This window comes from Tachypleus tridentatus, chromosome 4 (assembly GCF_004210375.1).
Source record: "Tachypleus tridentatus isolate NWPU-2018 chromosome 4, ASM421037v1, whole genome shotgun sequence".
NCBI lineage: Eukaryota > Metazoa > Arthropoda > Merostomata > Xiphosura > Limulidae > Tachypleus > Tachypleus tridentatus.
Window position 1 is genome coordinate 58,496,118 of NC_134828.1, and position 14,706 is coordinate 58,510,823.

Consider the following 14,706-nt stretch of genomic DNA (forward strand, 5'->3'; position numbering starts at 1 on the left):
TCTTAACTTTTTTTTTTCTCAGATCATGTGGTTTATAGCCACTTAAGCAGCTCAACTTTATTTCTTGTATTCCCAAGAAGATGTACTTGTGCTCATGTTTTTATTATTTTATTACTTTTAATGATGCATTTTATATCTATTCAGCTATTTGACCAAGTTGTTTTGTTTTTTTGGTGGTTTTACTCTTGTTTCAATTATTCCATAAATTCTCTTCTTTATCTTTCAGCCTCAAACTTTCAAATTATTTGCATAATTTACCAATCCTTTAATTATTGGTTTTGATACTCTGAACCACTTTTTGTCTTATCCATTTTTTATGCTTGCATGAGCTCTTTAGGGCTCTCATTTTTATTTATTGTAATATATTTTCTTTTTTTTAACAGTCTTTTTCATTAAAAGGTTTTAAGCTCTCACTTCATGATTGATGGTTATTTATTTATTTTTGAAGTGGGAACTTTTTTCTTTAAAGAGTATCCTGGTTTAATTTTATTCTTTCTACCCTTTTGATCTTTCTTATAGTCATTCTATTTGTTGTTACAGTTACCTTTCTCATCATTTGTTTGACTTATCTCTCCATTCTTTTATTTATGGGTTGTGATTTTCCTATCATTATTACTTGATATAAACCTTTTTCTTTTCATTACTTGTTACTGTGTTGTTTTCTTTCTTGCTTCTTTATTCCTCACAGAGTGGTTTAGGCTGGCTTTATTTTGCTTCTGTTTCACCGTACTGATCTTTTGTTCAAAACTTTTGTTTTGTTTTCAAGTTTTTGTAGTGATTTTTTTCTGTACTATGTCTTTAGAATAATTATTTTTTCTTTAATTTACAAATTTCTTTTACATACTTGTAGATTCTGTAGGCTTCAAAAGTTACCAATATGATTAAACATTTGATATATTCAGATGTCATGCAAATGTTCTAGTTTTGTGGCTGTGTTTCAGATACTTGTCTGAAGTGAAGAAAAAACAGATCAATCTATTTGAGCTTGCTAGTTTGTGCAACAAAATGAGAATATGTTCTTGTGAGGCAGATATGGTTGTTTACTTGATGTTTTAAGGCAGGCATAAGTGTGGATATTGCAGTTTTTTGTATTGTAATATTTATTACTTTTAGAAACTTTATAAAATGTGTTTTATGATAAGTGTTATGAATCAAACAATTTGATGTTATTTGGATGAATTTTATAAGCGTGATATTTTTTTTCATTTTTCTATAAACTTCATTGTTTTTATTTTATAGGTGTTTCAAACAAGAGGAAAAGAGGAGTAAGTATATTATTAGTCTCAAAATGAAGAGTGATTGAATCTGTTATTCTTTGTCATGTTAAACTGTTTATATGGAAGCTCATTAAAAGGAAATTTTAAACTATATTTGTATGAATGAACAAAAACAAGTCCAAACAAAAATTAAATTAAAGATGCTGCATACATTAAAAGGATCTCCAAGGTGCAGGCTATAATATGTGATTTAAAATATGCTCTGGGTATTGCTAGGTCTTTTTCAGATTTCATAATGAAAAATGTTTTAGGTGGTTTAGGTTTGTTAATAAAAGCTCAAAGTTATACAGAAGACAAACCAAAGTACATAAAATAAAGCTGGTTTACATCTTGATAAGGTTTAAATATTTCAATTGTGATACCTCCTTTCACATAATGGTTTTCCTTGGCTTGTGCTGCCCTCTATGTGTGCAGTGTTTGCTTGCTACTAGCCTTGAGGCTTCCACCTAACATCACGCACTTGCATGTGATGTAGCTGCATTGTATCATGTGAATGAGAATATTATAACCTGCTATCATAGGAGTGCAACACACCATCCTAGAGGAGCTGACTTCCTCTATACAGCTACCACATTTAAATTTAGCACTTGTATGTAACAACATGCATTTTTTTCAATCATGAAATTTTCAGATAATAGGCATTTTTACAGTGACATTGTTTCATGAATGTGAGTTATACTTTGTCTGTTGTGAAACAAAAAAAAATTTCATCCTAGCCTACCAACTGCATTGATGTTGGTTTTGGCTTTGTTTGTTAGAAGTGGTTACGGCTTTTTTGTAACTGGTAGTAGAGTATTTCATGTGGGCATAATCTTATTTTGTTTTTGACATACCTCTGTCTGTGTTTCTCATTTGTGATGAAAAAAGTTTTTGCTAGTTTTATGCCACCTCCCTTAGCTTTTTTCATGATTTTGTGACTAGCTTTCTGAGATGTCTTTCCATATTAAACTATTTTTATCATACATTGGGGCATACTTGTCTTGCCCTTTTTCCTTTGTTACCTCATATGACAAGGCATGGTTTCATGCTGTATTGCTTTTGTTCGATTCATAAACTCTAAAGTCTTCAGATGTGGGTGTCAGATCCTCTGTTTTCTGTTCATCTTTTTTAGGCTTATATTTTCCTACCTTCGTTTTACACATACTACCCTTTTACATTTTATTTTCCTTCTTTAACCTTCTTTCTATGGTAATCTGTGGGGTTTTTTGAAAGATGCTCATTCACTTATCATCTCTACAGTGGCATGTTTAACTTCCCTGGCATTTTTACTTTTTATTTGATTGAACTTTTCCAAGAGTTAGTTGGGATATGATGCTCTTGTTACTCAGCTACTTTTGCCTTCTTTGTCTCATATGCCTTCTTCTGGCTCCTTTCATCTGCCTGTAAAATGTAATTGATATGATTATATCTCTGGTGTCATATGTTGGGGCTTCATGCCAATGTTATGGCTTATTCTCACTGTTTATAATCTCTCCTGTGCTTTTGTCTTGTTACTCTCTGCCACCATTTACAATTCATCTTCCCATCCATCTTTCCACTGCTCTTATACTTTGGTGGTGACTGTCCTATAGGCTCACTGTCAGTTGAGCCTGCTTTGTTTGGTTTATGTATATTTGCTCTCTGTTTGTACCCAATTGTTGAACACTGAGATGTGTATCAGAGAGCCTTAACCTAAGTTTTCTTTCTTTCCCATTCTTTCTCCAACATCTCCTGTTTCCATTATTTTACACCTTTAAAGGGGTTTTGTTTCTTGCCAACATTGGTCTGTGGCAATGTTGGTCCTAACAGCTATAATCGTTGTTAGATGGGTTTATTGTCTCTTTTTTCCCTTACTATTTTATGGTTCCAAGGGAATCTATAAATAGGTGTCAAGACTTACATCATTCATGTCTCAGTCTCTTTCTCATATTCCCTTACATTCCCATAGGAAATGTCCTACCTGTGATGGACTTTTGCCTCAAGTTTCTGGATGACCATGGTGGGCATCTTGGATGGTTCTTTTCTTATTTGACTTTGTCTCAGCAAGGCTTTTACAGTCACCTACTTCTTTCAGAGGCAGTGCATCTGGTTTACTTGATTCACATCGTTTTATATCACATTCATTCAGGCGATTTTTGTTTGTAGGTCTGCAGGGCCCATCTTTTTAGTCTTCTTTTGAGAGAATGAAGTAATTAGTTTTTCATGCCATAGTGTCTCCTTCCCTCAGTGTATGAGAAATTCATCCTCTATTGCAGACTTGGACTTCCATGAAATCCTGTATCCCCTTGGGTCATGCTCATTGTGACTTCCATAATGGACTGCATTTTCTTTAAATCCTTCCTAAGGGCCATTTGTCTCAAACTATTCTCTTTTCTTATTTAATATCTTTACATGGTGAGTTGCTAAAACTACTCCCATAGTGGGTATTCCTCTTTCTGTCATCTGGATCACCTTCTGTTTCCAGATGCCACCTTGGTGAGATGGGGGACATATCGTGACACTCAAAAAATGTGTCATTGGTACCATAAGATATGATCCCTTCAAATTCATCACTTATAATTAAGAGTAGTACATTGAAGTTAGTTTTTACGATTGTTTGCAGACTAAACTTGATGATACATGCAAACAACTCTGTATTTGTATCCTTTATCAATCATGAGGGGAATTTTTCTTCTTGATTTTCCTGTTGATCTCCTTTTCATAGCCAATTTTATATAACTACATCTAATAACTTGTTCTATTCTGGGATGCCCTGAATTTTGTTGAAGATCATCTGTTGAGGCCCACCAAGATACTCCATATGGATTTGCCCATCATTCCTCTGGTGTTCAAGTGGCTGGGTTCTCATCTGAATACTTCTTGATGTTTTGGCCAGTCTTCTCAACATCCTGTTTCCCTTTTTCTAGTTCCTTGTCTTTCTTTCCTCAGCTTTAGCTAGATATACATTACATCAGAACTGGTCTAATTTTTTTTTCCCATGTCTACGCTATTACTGTTCTTCCTTGTGTTTTCATTCACTTTAAACACTTTGTGTTTTGTGCTTCTGATAACTCTATGTTGGTTAGTCAGCCATGGTTTTCTCTATCACACCTTTTTATGTCCTCTTCTTCTCTTTCTTTGTGCCTGACATTCTCTCTTCTCCTTAATTCTCACTCTTCCTTCTCCTATTTGACAGTGTTATTACTCCTACATGTATGAGTTTTTCCAGATTCTTGTAAAACATTCTGGACTCTCTTTATGTGTAGCTTTCTTTATGTTTTTCTTGCTTGGTTTGATCTTTCTTTGATCTCTGCATTATGTTTTCTTCCATTTCCTTCTTCTCATCTCCCATCTTTCTAAATTTTTTCATTGACTCTTCAAATGAGGCTTATCATCTTTTAACATGGCTGGTTACTGGGCAGCTCTGACTAATTATTTTATGTTTTATTATTGTCATTATATATTTTCCTCTCCTTCTATTCTATGTTTTTTGTTCTTTTTGCCACCTTCAATCTTCTTGTTTTGTATTCCTTCCTTTTTGGACCAAACTACTGTTCTATGCACACTTATCCTTTGTTTCTTTTAACCTTTAATTTCTTGTTCCTTGTACTGTCTTTCATTTTGGTTCTACATCTTACATTTTGCCTATGATCGTTTTTTTTTCTCCTGTCTCCGTTCTACATAGTCATCTGTTTATATATTTTACCATTAAAATGATTTATTTCTATGTCTCTGGATCCCACTCAGTGGCAAGTGTTACCTCTCTGGGTATATTTAACTTTACACTATTTGACTTTTAACAGTTTATAAGACTTATTGATCAGATGGGGTGTTCCACAAAACTGCTTGAGAGTTCCTTGTAATATATTGTTTCATAAGTAATGTCTGAGTCAGACTATACCAACTCATAGGCTATCATGAATAAACTAGTGTTAGCAGAGTACAGAAGTCTTTGCTACTTCCCATTTTCAAACTGGTGGGAGGTGGGTCATGGAAACTTCCTCATGTGTGTGATCACTTCCACCCAGTGGAGGGTGGGTCAGTTTGTTTTTTTGTTGGGGTAGATGGTGAGTACTTTCTGCCTATCATATGCCAGAAGACAGATATTTGATGCTTCGTGGTTTTGTACTGAACAAACTTACCATATACAGTTTGCTCTTCCAGCTGGCTTTCTCCCATCCAACATCTGGAAGTTGAGTTGGCTGGTGTTGGATCAGTGTAACACCAGCTGACATAAGTCCTCACACATGTGATTGGTAAGGGTCCTCTTCCTACTGCAGACATAGTGAACAATTTATAATTCTGTCTCATTTTGAACTGTAGTTGACCACCATGTTTGTATTTCCTCTTCCTCTCATTGCCTGGGTGTTGGGCTATTGGGTGACCTGGGGTTGTTTGTGTAATGGATGCCATGTCTTGGTTGATGAAATGAAAGTTACATTTTTCTTCTACTTCTTGATCTTGAGGTGAAAACAGTTGAGACCTTCATCGTATTGCAGAATTGAAGACACGTACCCAATGCTGCCTGGTTTTCAATTGATGTTTACCCACTGAATATGGTCTGAAGTATCCCAGCCACTTAACAACATCTATTTTGCTTGTATTAGTGACATTACTTTTACATGTACTAGAGTATACTCTGGTAGAGGATATGATGTGATCTCCCATGAATGTGACCCTACGTCTTAGGGTAATGCATTTAATGGGTTCTCTTTGAATGCTTTTCAAAGAGTGGTCATCTAAGTAACTTTTGCACTGGTCTCTCCACTGTTTCCATCCTGCTATTTCAAAACATCTTTTTTTGTCTAATCTTGAATTAATGATTATACTTTTCAGTAAAGAGATTTTTCAAATGTTCTAGGAGAATATGTTGCACCGCTGTTGCTGAAGGATTGCTGCCTGCTCATTTGTATGCTACAATGCAACTGTACCATGTAAAGATGTGATGTAAGTTGGAAGCCTCAACGTTTTGCAGCAAGCTAAAAGTGCACATACAGAGGACATCACAAATTGAGGAAAGTTATTATGTGAGAAAAGATATCTATCAGAAATACATTTTCAGTATTGGAAATTGTTAATTTTCTCATAATTTCCTCATGAACCTAAAAAAACATCCAGCATTTATTTATTTGAAATTTTGTATTGAATTCAGATTTCTTTTATACAGATTTTGTTTCAGTTAAAATATCAGTCTGTTTATAACATGTAGATGGAAGACATAGAAGAACTAGAAGAACAGTGGGTAAGCACTTGAAACTATATGACATTGAGAAATATTTTTAATGATAAAAATAACAATTATTAAATGTCATTAAAATTACTACAAAACATGAGAAATCATCTTTATTACCAAGTTAGCAAACTGCAGTAATAAAAAAAGATCTTTTACTTAAAGTAGTCCATAATGTTGAAATGATATTTGAGAATTTTTATAAAGACCAATCTTTATGTTAATATCAAAGAAATACACAAATTTTACAAACTGTATCAAGATACCAATTGATTGTTTCTTTTCAATTTTAATGAAACATAAGATCAACAAAATTACAAGTTTTTGTTTGTTTTCGTAACTATCAGCCATTTTTATTCCTTAGTTGTTGGCAGTTATTTGTATCAGTCGTAGAAAAGTTCCAATTCAGTAATTTTCTTTGTTAAAGACCCACTTATTCCGTATCCACATTACAGAAATCACTGATGCCTAGGCCAGTACTTTAATTGTATTCAACTCAGTATAAACTATCAAATTCAGTACATATTTTAATTGTTAAACTGCTTTGTGTTTCAAGTGTAATCATGACAGGACACTATTTTAGTTACTTTATTTGTTTCAAACGAAGAATTAATTTTTTTTCGTTTCTTAAAAAATGTTGTTCTTGTGTTGAATTGGATTATGATTAGTGAAGATCTTGAGTGACAGATGAAACTACCTTTCAGTTTTTAACAATTATGTATGTATTTGAAGGATTTTGAATGCAAATAAACAGTATTTAGTATTTAAATTTTACCAATATTCCAGGAAAGATGTAAAATAAAAAAATTATAACAAATTTTATCAAAGATGCAGTTTTTTCTCTTGTTATGCTGTGTGTGTGTTTATATGTATATATATATATATATATATATATATATGTGTGTGTGTGTTAAATAACTAAACCAATCTAAGTTTTATGTAAAGAACAATATGAGAAAAGTAGGAGAGCAATAGCTGTAAAAAAAATGTATGAACTTTTATATATTGTTTGTTGTATATGAAACATGCTTTATAGTGATTTATAATTCTGTCACTGTTATTAATATCACACTGACAATTTTTTATAATTATTTTATTATTTTTTATGATCACATTGTAATAGTAGAGAATATTCTTACAATAGTATTAATATGCATGATGGTTACTGTTGTAGTTATTGAAATACAACTCCACAAATAACTAATACTATATACAAATTGTATATAAAAAAGAAACATTATTACTATAGATATAAGGAGTATAATGGCTGAAATGGGGCAGGAAGTAATGAAAAAAGCTAAATATTTGTATCATTAAAGTTTTTATTTGAAGTATTAGACTAATTGCATAATCACTTAAAAAATAAAGTCTACATTTTGCTCTGCATTGTTAAAATCAGAGTGTTTTCATTGTATAATATAAGTGTATAGGAAATGGTATGCATTATTCACTTGAGGCATGTTGATTTCATTTTCTGTGTTTTTGTTAAGGTTTATGATTTTATAGCCATAGACAGAAGTATAATAAAATTAGAGAAAAGCTTATTTTATTGTGTTCATGACTTTGTTCACTCTTTCTGGATATAAAACCATTTTAGTTTTTATAGGAAACAGATTAATAGTTTACAACGTTTGATAATTAAAAATCATGTGTTTTCCTACTTTGGTTTGATGTAACTTATACTTCATCAGTTGCATTTTTACAACATTTTATAGCAACCAGTTTAAAGTTAAACTAGTCAGAAAATTTAAAGTCGACTTTGTAGAATGTTTAAACAATATAGAAATATGCTATTGTATTATCTGGTTCAGAGTATTTTTGTCTGTGTAATGGTATTACAGACACAATATTCAAATTTTATTATAGTTATGTGTTATTGGTTCAAGCTGTTTATGCATTTTAATTTACTTATACAGAATTGTTTGATTATCAACTAATTAACATTTAAGAGGCTTCTATAATTTTTTTTAAACTCAATTTTATAAGAAATTGGTCCACAGGAAATGTAAGATATTTTAATGTAGGGTATTTATGTTTTGAACGTTTCTGGATTTTTGACTTTACTTTCTTGTTTAATAGCAATTTTGCAAAATAATTTTAAAAATGGAATCCATGTACCTTATTTATTATTATTATCGTTAATTAATAGATATCCTACATAATCTATAGGGCCCGGGATGGCCATGTGGTTAAGGCACTTGACTTCTAATCTGAGGGTTGCTGGTTCGAATCCCTGTCGCACCAAACATGCTTGCCCTTTCAGCTGTGGGAGCATTATAATGTGAGAGTAACTCCTACTATTTGTTGGTAAAAGAGTAGTCCAAGAGATGGCAGTGGGTGGTGATGACCAGCTGTCTTCCCTCTAGTCTTACATAGCTAAATTTGGGACAGCTGGTGCAGATAGCTCTCATGTAGCTTTGTGCGAAATTCAAATCAAATCAAAACATAATCTACAGAAGTATCACAGTTAAGGTGTTATTTTTGAGCAACTTATTTACAGTCATTACAGGGTTATAATAATTTTAGTTAATCAAATAAAAAATTCATATTTTGTTTTATTAAATAATGATTCATAGGAAGCTACTCTGTTAAACATCTGATTGAAAATTAGGATAAGTGGTTACAAAAATATATCATTTACTTTTTATGCCTTTTCTTGAAGTTATCTACCTAGTTTCTTAGCTACATTACCATTAAAGAAACTGGTCAGTTGTTCATTTGAAAGACATTAGACAGTTTGTTATTCCAATATTTTTAATGGGAAATACATGATACTTGAAAAATCATCATCCATAACTACTGATGTATAAAAGAGATTGATAAATTGTAAATAACTAATTATTAATTAAAGTGATTGATTAGATATAACCATTTTCAGCTAAGTTTCTTTCCATTTTATAAAGAAAATTAAGGTATGTGAAAAATTTGGCAAGTTTAAAAATATAAAATGAAAACAGTCAAATTTATTGCTAACCTGATTTTCACATATTTGTTTTACAAGACGTATGAATTTGTGCTTCATCGGCTTGCAATGGTTAAGTAACCCATTACATACTCCTTCCAAACTAACTTGTCAAAGATGAAGTATTAATTGAAATACTGTGATGTAAGGAGAACTAAAGTATTTTCAAAGGTTCTGTTGAATGTCCTTACATTTATCTTTTACAATTGCATCACTAATTGTTAATGACGTGGTAATATACAGTCATTATTTAATTTGAAATATTTAGAAACAATTTCAGTCCTTTGTGAAATTGCACCTCTTACAAGAAATTGCTGAATAGGTTTTGGTGAAAAGTTTGCATTTTTTTCTTACTGTTCACTGGGGTCAATATCCCATGATGTCATATCTTATGTCAGCAACTGGATTTTGTGTCATTTTTGTGCAAAGATGTTGCATAATATCAATGGTGATGGTCATCCTCTTTTCAGTCCATTATTTATTTTTGATCTTATCAAAAGATTGTGGGCATTTTCACATCAGAAATCAATAAGGGGTTTTGGTCTTTCTTTACTAGTTTGGCAGTGCAAAAAATAGCCAAGTATTTACAGAGCACACATCTATAAGAGAAAAGAAAATTCTAATGTAATGTCATTTAGATTTCAAACTCACACAATCATGTTAAATCATCATAGCATGTGGTATTATTATAGGGAAACTGTGACATTAGTACATTAAAACTATGAGACTCCTTTAGAAAAACTGTGACAATGGAATAGAGAGTTTGACATTGCTGCAAAGACACTATGACTTTACTATAGTGACTGGGATGTTACAGAAATAGCAATGTTACTATAGAGAAATAACTGTAAAAAGATTGTGACATTACTATAGCTAGACTATGACATTAGTGGTGTTGGAAGGAATTGCAAAGTGGGAGTGTTTGGCTTGACAGCAGGTTTTACAATAAGAAATTTAGACTGAAAGTATAAGGAGCTGCTAAAAGAAGCTCCCATGCTGCCAAATGTAGTTCAATCTAGGGAAGTCTGGAGGCATAGCTCCTCCACTAAAAAATTAATTTAGTAATATAATAATATAATTTACAGTTGCTATACAAGTCAAGTATGTAGAGTGTAGCACTCCCAGCACTGATGCATCTGGACATTATGATACAGAAACTGAGATAACCACTAAGATGCTATGACTTTACTATAGAGACAGGAACCTAACTATATAGAGAAATTGTAATGTTACTACATACAGACAAAGACATTACTACACAGAGACTATGAGATTGCTAGAGATTGTGTGACATTACTGCTGATAGACTAATTTTATTGCAGAGAAACCATGCATTATTACTGAGAATGTATAATTTTATCACAAAGAATCTGTGCCATCACTATATGAAGAGTATGACTTCATTACAGAGAGTGTGGTTACTACTGTAGAAATATTGTGACATTACAACTGAGAAGCTGTGACTTCACTGAAGAGAAACTTTATCATATGACTTTACTATAGAGCTGCTGTGGCATTACTTCTGAAAAACAGTGATTTTACTAAAGAAAAACATAACTTTGCCATAGAGAGAGTGTGACATTACTGTAGAGAGAGACTGTGACTGTGCTACTGTAGAAAGACTGCAGTATTCATACAGAGAGTCTAACTACAACTGTAGACAGACTGTGACATCACCACAGAGAAACTGTTATGTCACTCTATGGAAACTCTAACATTACTATAGAGAGACTGAGAAAGTGTAGTTATGCTGTGGCATTTCAATGGAGAAACTGTAACATTGATATAGACTGACATTGCTGCAGAAAGAAAGACTGGTGTAACTGGAGACTGTAATGCTACTATAGAGACTAACTTTACTATGGATGCTATGTTCTGCACATAGAGACTGTAATGTTACTGTAGAGAGACTGTGATGTTAATATAGATAAACTGAAAGATTACTACAGCAAGATCGATACTTTGTACAGAAAGACTGACTTTTATATAAATGAACTGAGAGATTACTACGGTAAGATTGATACTTTGTACAGAGAGACTGCGACTTTTATATAAATGAACTGAGAGATTACTACAGCAAGATTGATATTTTGTATAGGGACTGACATTTCTGCAGAAAAAAACTGTGACATTACTGCAGAGAGTGTGATCTGTGATATTTATACCAAAAGAATGATGTTATTGTACAGAGGCTGATATTACTATAAAGAGATTATGAAATTTCTACAGAAAGACTGCTGTTTATTCAGATATACTGTGATGTTACTTTAGGATGACTGTGACATTTCTACAGAAAGACTGTAACATTTATATAGAGAGACTGACTTTATGATAACTGTTTTGTTCATAGCAGTTTGTGTTTGTGGAATAGCTGTGTATATGTAAGATATAAACATTGAGGTTAAGAACTTCCATAAGATGAGGATCTGTTACTTTGGAAACATTGCAGTATTTACACAATGAGAGGATATGTTTGTTTATGAATCATAAATATTTATGTATGGGCACATCACATGTGTACTTATATGTTATGTCACAAAGAAACTAAAGAAGGTGAATCCTAAAGTGTATACATATTTTTTTAACAAGAAGCACCTATGGATTTGACCAGAAATAGAGATATTTACTTATTGTGCAAGTTCAAAGCATCATGTTTATATGGTTTGTCTCATTAAAAAGAACACCCTTTATAAAAACCACTGTTTTTCTAATATTTCTTGTTAAAATATTTTAAAGCTGAAATCTGGCATGGGAACATTTTACATATACAGTATAATATTAAGGAAACTGAAGTAACGAAACTGTTGTGTTTGTAAAGGAAGTATTGTTAAAGGAACCATTTTGTTATTATAAATATCATTTTGTGTTCTAAAATTTGAGGATATATTCTTATGACCAAATTCTGAAAATTTCATTGAGAATTTGTTTGTGATAGGAACTGGACAAATCACTATATTAAATTATTCATGTTTCTTGAAGTGAATTGGAACAAATTTTGAAAATATTATTTAATGTTGTAACCCAATTTAAGTCACATTTATGAAATAGATTATTGTGTAGGTACTATAATATGATAGACATGAATGATAAAATTACCTAAAGTATAATAGTATACTTATTTTTACCCAAGGGTATATTAGTTCTATTGTCACTGTCATGTTTCCATCATATTATAAGACTTTTACTACCTTCAATTCAAAACTTGGAAAGTACCAACCAAATGATTTGTAAGGTCATTCAGAATCTAATTATTTAGTTCATTAATTAACAATATTAGAGTAAAATTTTCCAAGTACATCAGCACCTGAGCTGTAGTTCACACTGTTAAATAATGAGACTGAAACTTCTTTAGTGATGGGTTTAGAGAAATAAACCTGTGATAAATGTATAATGTCCAAACACACTTCAGCTTAATTTGATGTTAATTTGTGTTGTATTAATGTATACTCTTTCATACTTGTTGCTAGCAGTGGATTTGGCTTCGTGGTTAGTGTACTGACTGCAAATGAAAGAGATAAAGGTTTGGGCCATGTTAGGGTTAATTATGTAAACATTTTCTGAGGGTATGTTATTAAAGTGACAGTTAATTGTCATTTGATTAAAAGAGCTCTAAAAAAGCTCTTGTGGTGGTTGGTACTATTTACTGGTTTGTCTCTTTAAGTCAGCAGTTGAAAATTAAAGATAGCTAGGTCTCAACATTGTGGAGGTATTTGACCTGGCTTTTTGTTCTTATGTTGCATAAGGTGCAGTCCAGTTTGAAAATTTTCTAGTTTTGGTTAAAAGTGACCATTTGTGTGGAATAAAAATCTGTGCTTAGTGTGTAGTAGTTCTTGTGTTGACCATATGCATTATGAATCATATATTATGGTAAATTAACATTAAAATTGGTCAACATTCTTTATTATGATTGACTAATTTTATGTATAAACATAGTTTTGTTTTCTCAGTTTTTTGTTACTTTCATTAACAGTACTGGTTAGACTGTTTAATGTATCTAGTTTGTATTACTTTTAGTTTAATTTTTTATTATTATATATTTACTATAGAGATTTATTTACATTGTGTTCTTAATATGCATATTTAAGTTTAATCGAAATTGCCCAAGCTGGTTGAACCTCTTGTGGTATTATTAGAATTATGGCCAAAAATATCTTTAACTCAATTCGTAAGAAGTGCATTCTAATATTTATTTATAAGTAGCAACTAGTAGCAAGCGTTCTTAATTATCTATACTTATTACCAAACTGGTTTTTAGTTTCACCCTAAATAGGTAGCTTGACTTGATTGAAAATTAATAAACGTAAGCATCAGATATCAGCTAGGCCAACTATTTGTAAATTAACATTTAAAACATCAACTGTTTAAAATTTTAGTTATATTAATTAAACACTTTGTTAAGCCATTGTTGAGTTCGGGTATGATGATTGTAGACACTAAATAAAACTAAACTGCTTTAGAGTTACAGGAAAACTTGGACAGTTTAAACCTTTTCTACAGGTTACGCATGATTGCATGATTCTATGCGAGATCCGTGTTTATAGTACATAATTACTTATAAAGTGGCGCTACTGACAAATAACGTGGTTTGATGATCGTAAATAGTAAGGTGTATTATGTTAACCGGATACCTGTCATCCCATTAGCAGCAGTACCACATATCCGTGACTCCTGGAGGGAACCGGACCTGGATTTGTCATTGTGCGGAGGCCACTTGACCGTGAATCGGGCTCAGTTTATACAATTTAATTTCATCTCGAATAAAGTATCTGATATTCTACAACAGATGTATAAAGTATCTGATATTCTACAACAGATGTATAAACTCGTTATCTCTACACGTTACAAACACTATTCATTTCACTTGTTGTTACATGTTTTCATTTCTTAGTAATAGTTAATTAACTATCAGCATTGTTTTATAAAATCGCGTTTTGATTTTATGTATATATATATATATTTTACGTTATTTATTATTTCATTTGACCGATGAATCGCCTGTCTCTTTTAATTGTATCGGCTTTAGGTGAAAGACGAATTGTTAAGTTTGTATAGAGCTTAATTTAGTTAATTATATTACGGTTCAGTGTCATTCCAAAACGTTTTAGTGAGTAGATTGGATAATAAAAATTATATAAAAAGAAAATTCACCCACTTTCTTTTTAGAGTTGATGTATTTTATAATTTTGAGGGTATTTATTTTTGGCGGTTTGTCAAGTGTGTCATTTTAACTTTTGTGTTTTTATAGCTACCAATGACTTAATTTTGATGAAACGTGTGTG

General features: G+C 31.8%; 1 protein-coding gene across 2 annotated transcripts in view; it reads left to right on the forward strand.

Annotated features, from left to right (window-relative positions):
* Window positions 1-14,706, forward strand: part of LOC143249202 (transcription factor 12-like) — a 126,223-nt gene that overhangs the window by 32,873 nt on the left and 78,644 nt on the right. For both annotated transcript variants that reach the window (XM_076498670.1, XM_076498671.1), the window contains exons 4-5: window positions 1,240-1,265; window positions 6,445-6,477. In XM_076498670.1, the coding sequence (XP_076354785.1) occupies window positions 1,240-1,265; window positions 6,445-6,477 (59 nt within the window). The remainder of the gene's footprint in view (window positions 1-1,239; window positions 1,266-6,444; window positions 6,478-14,706) is intronic.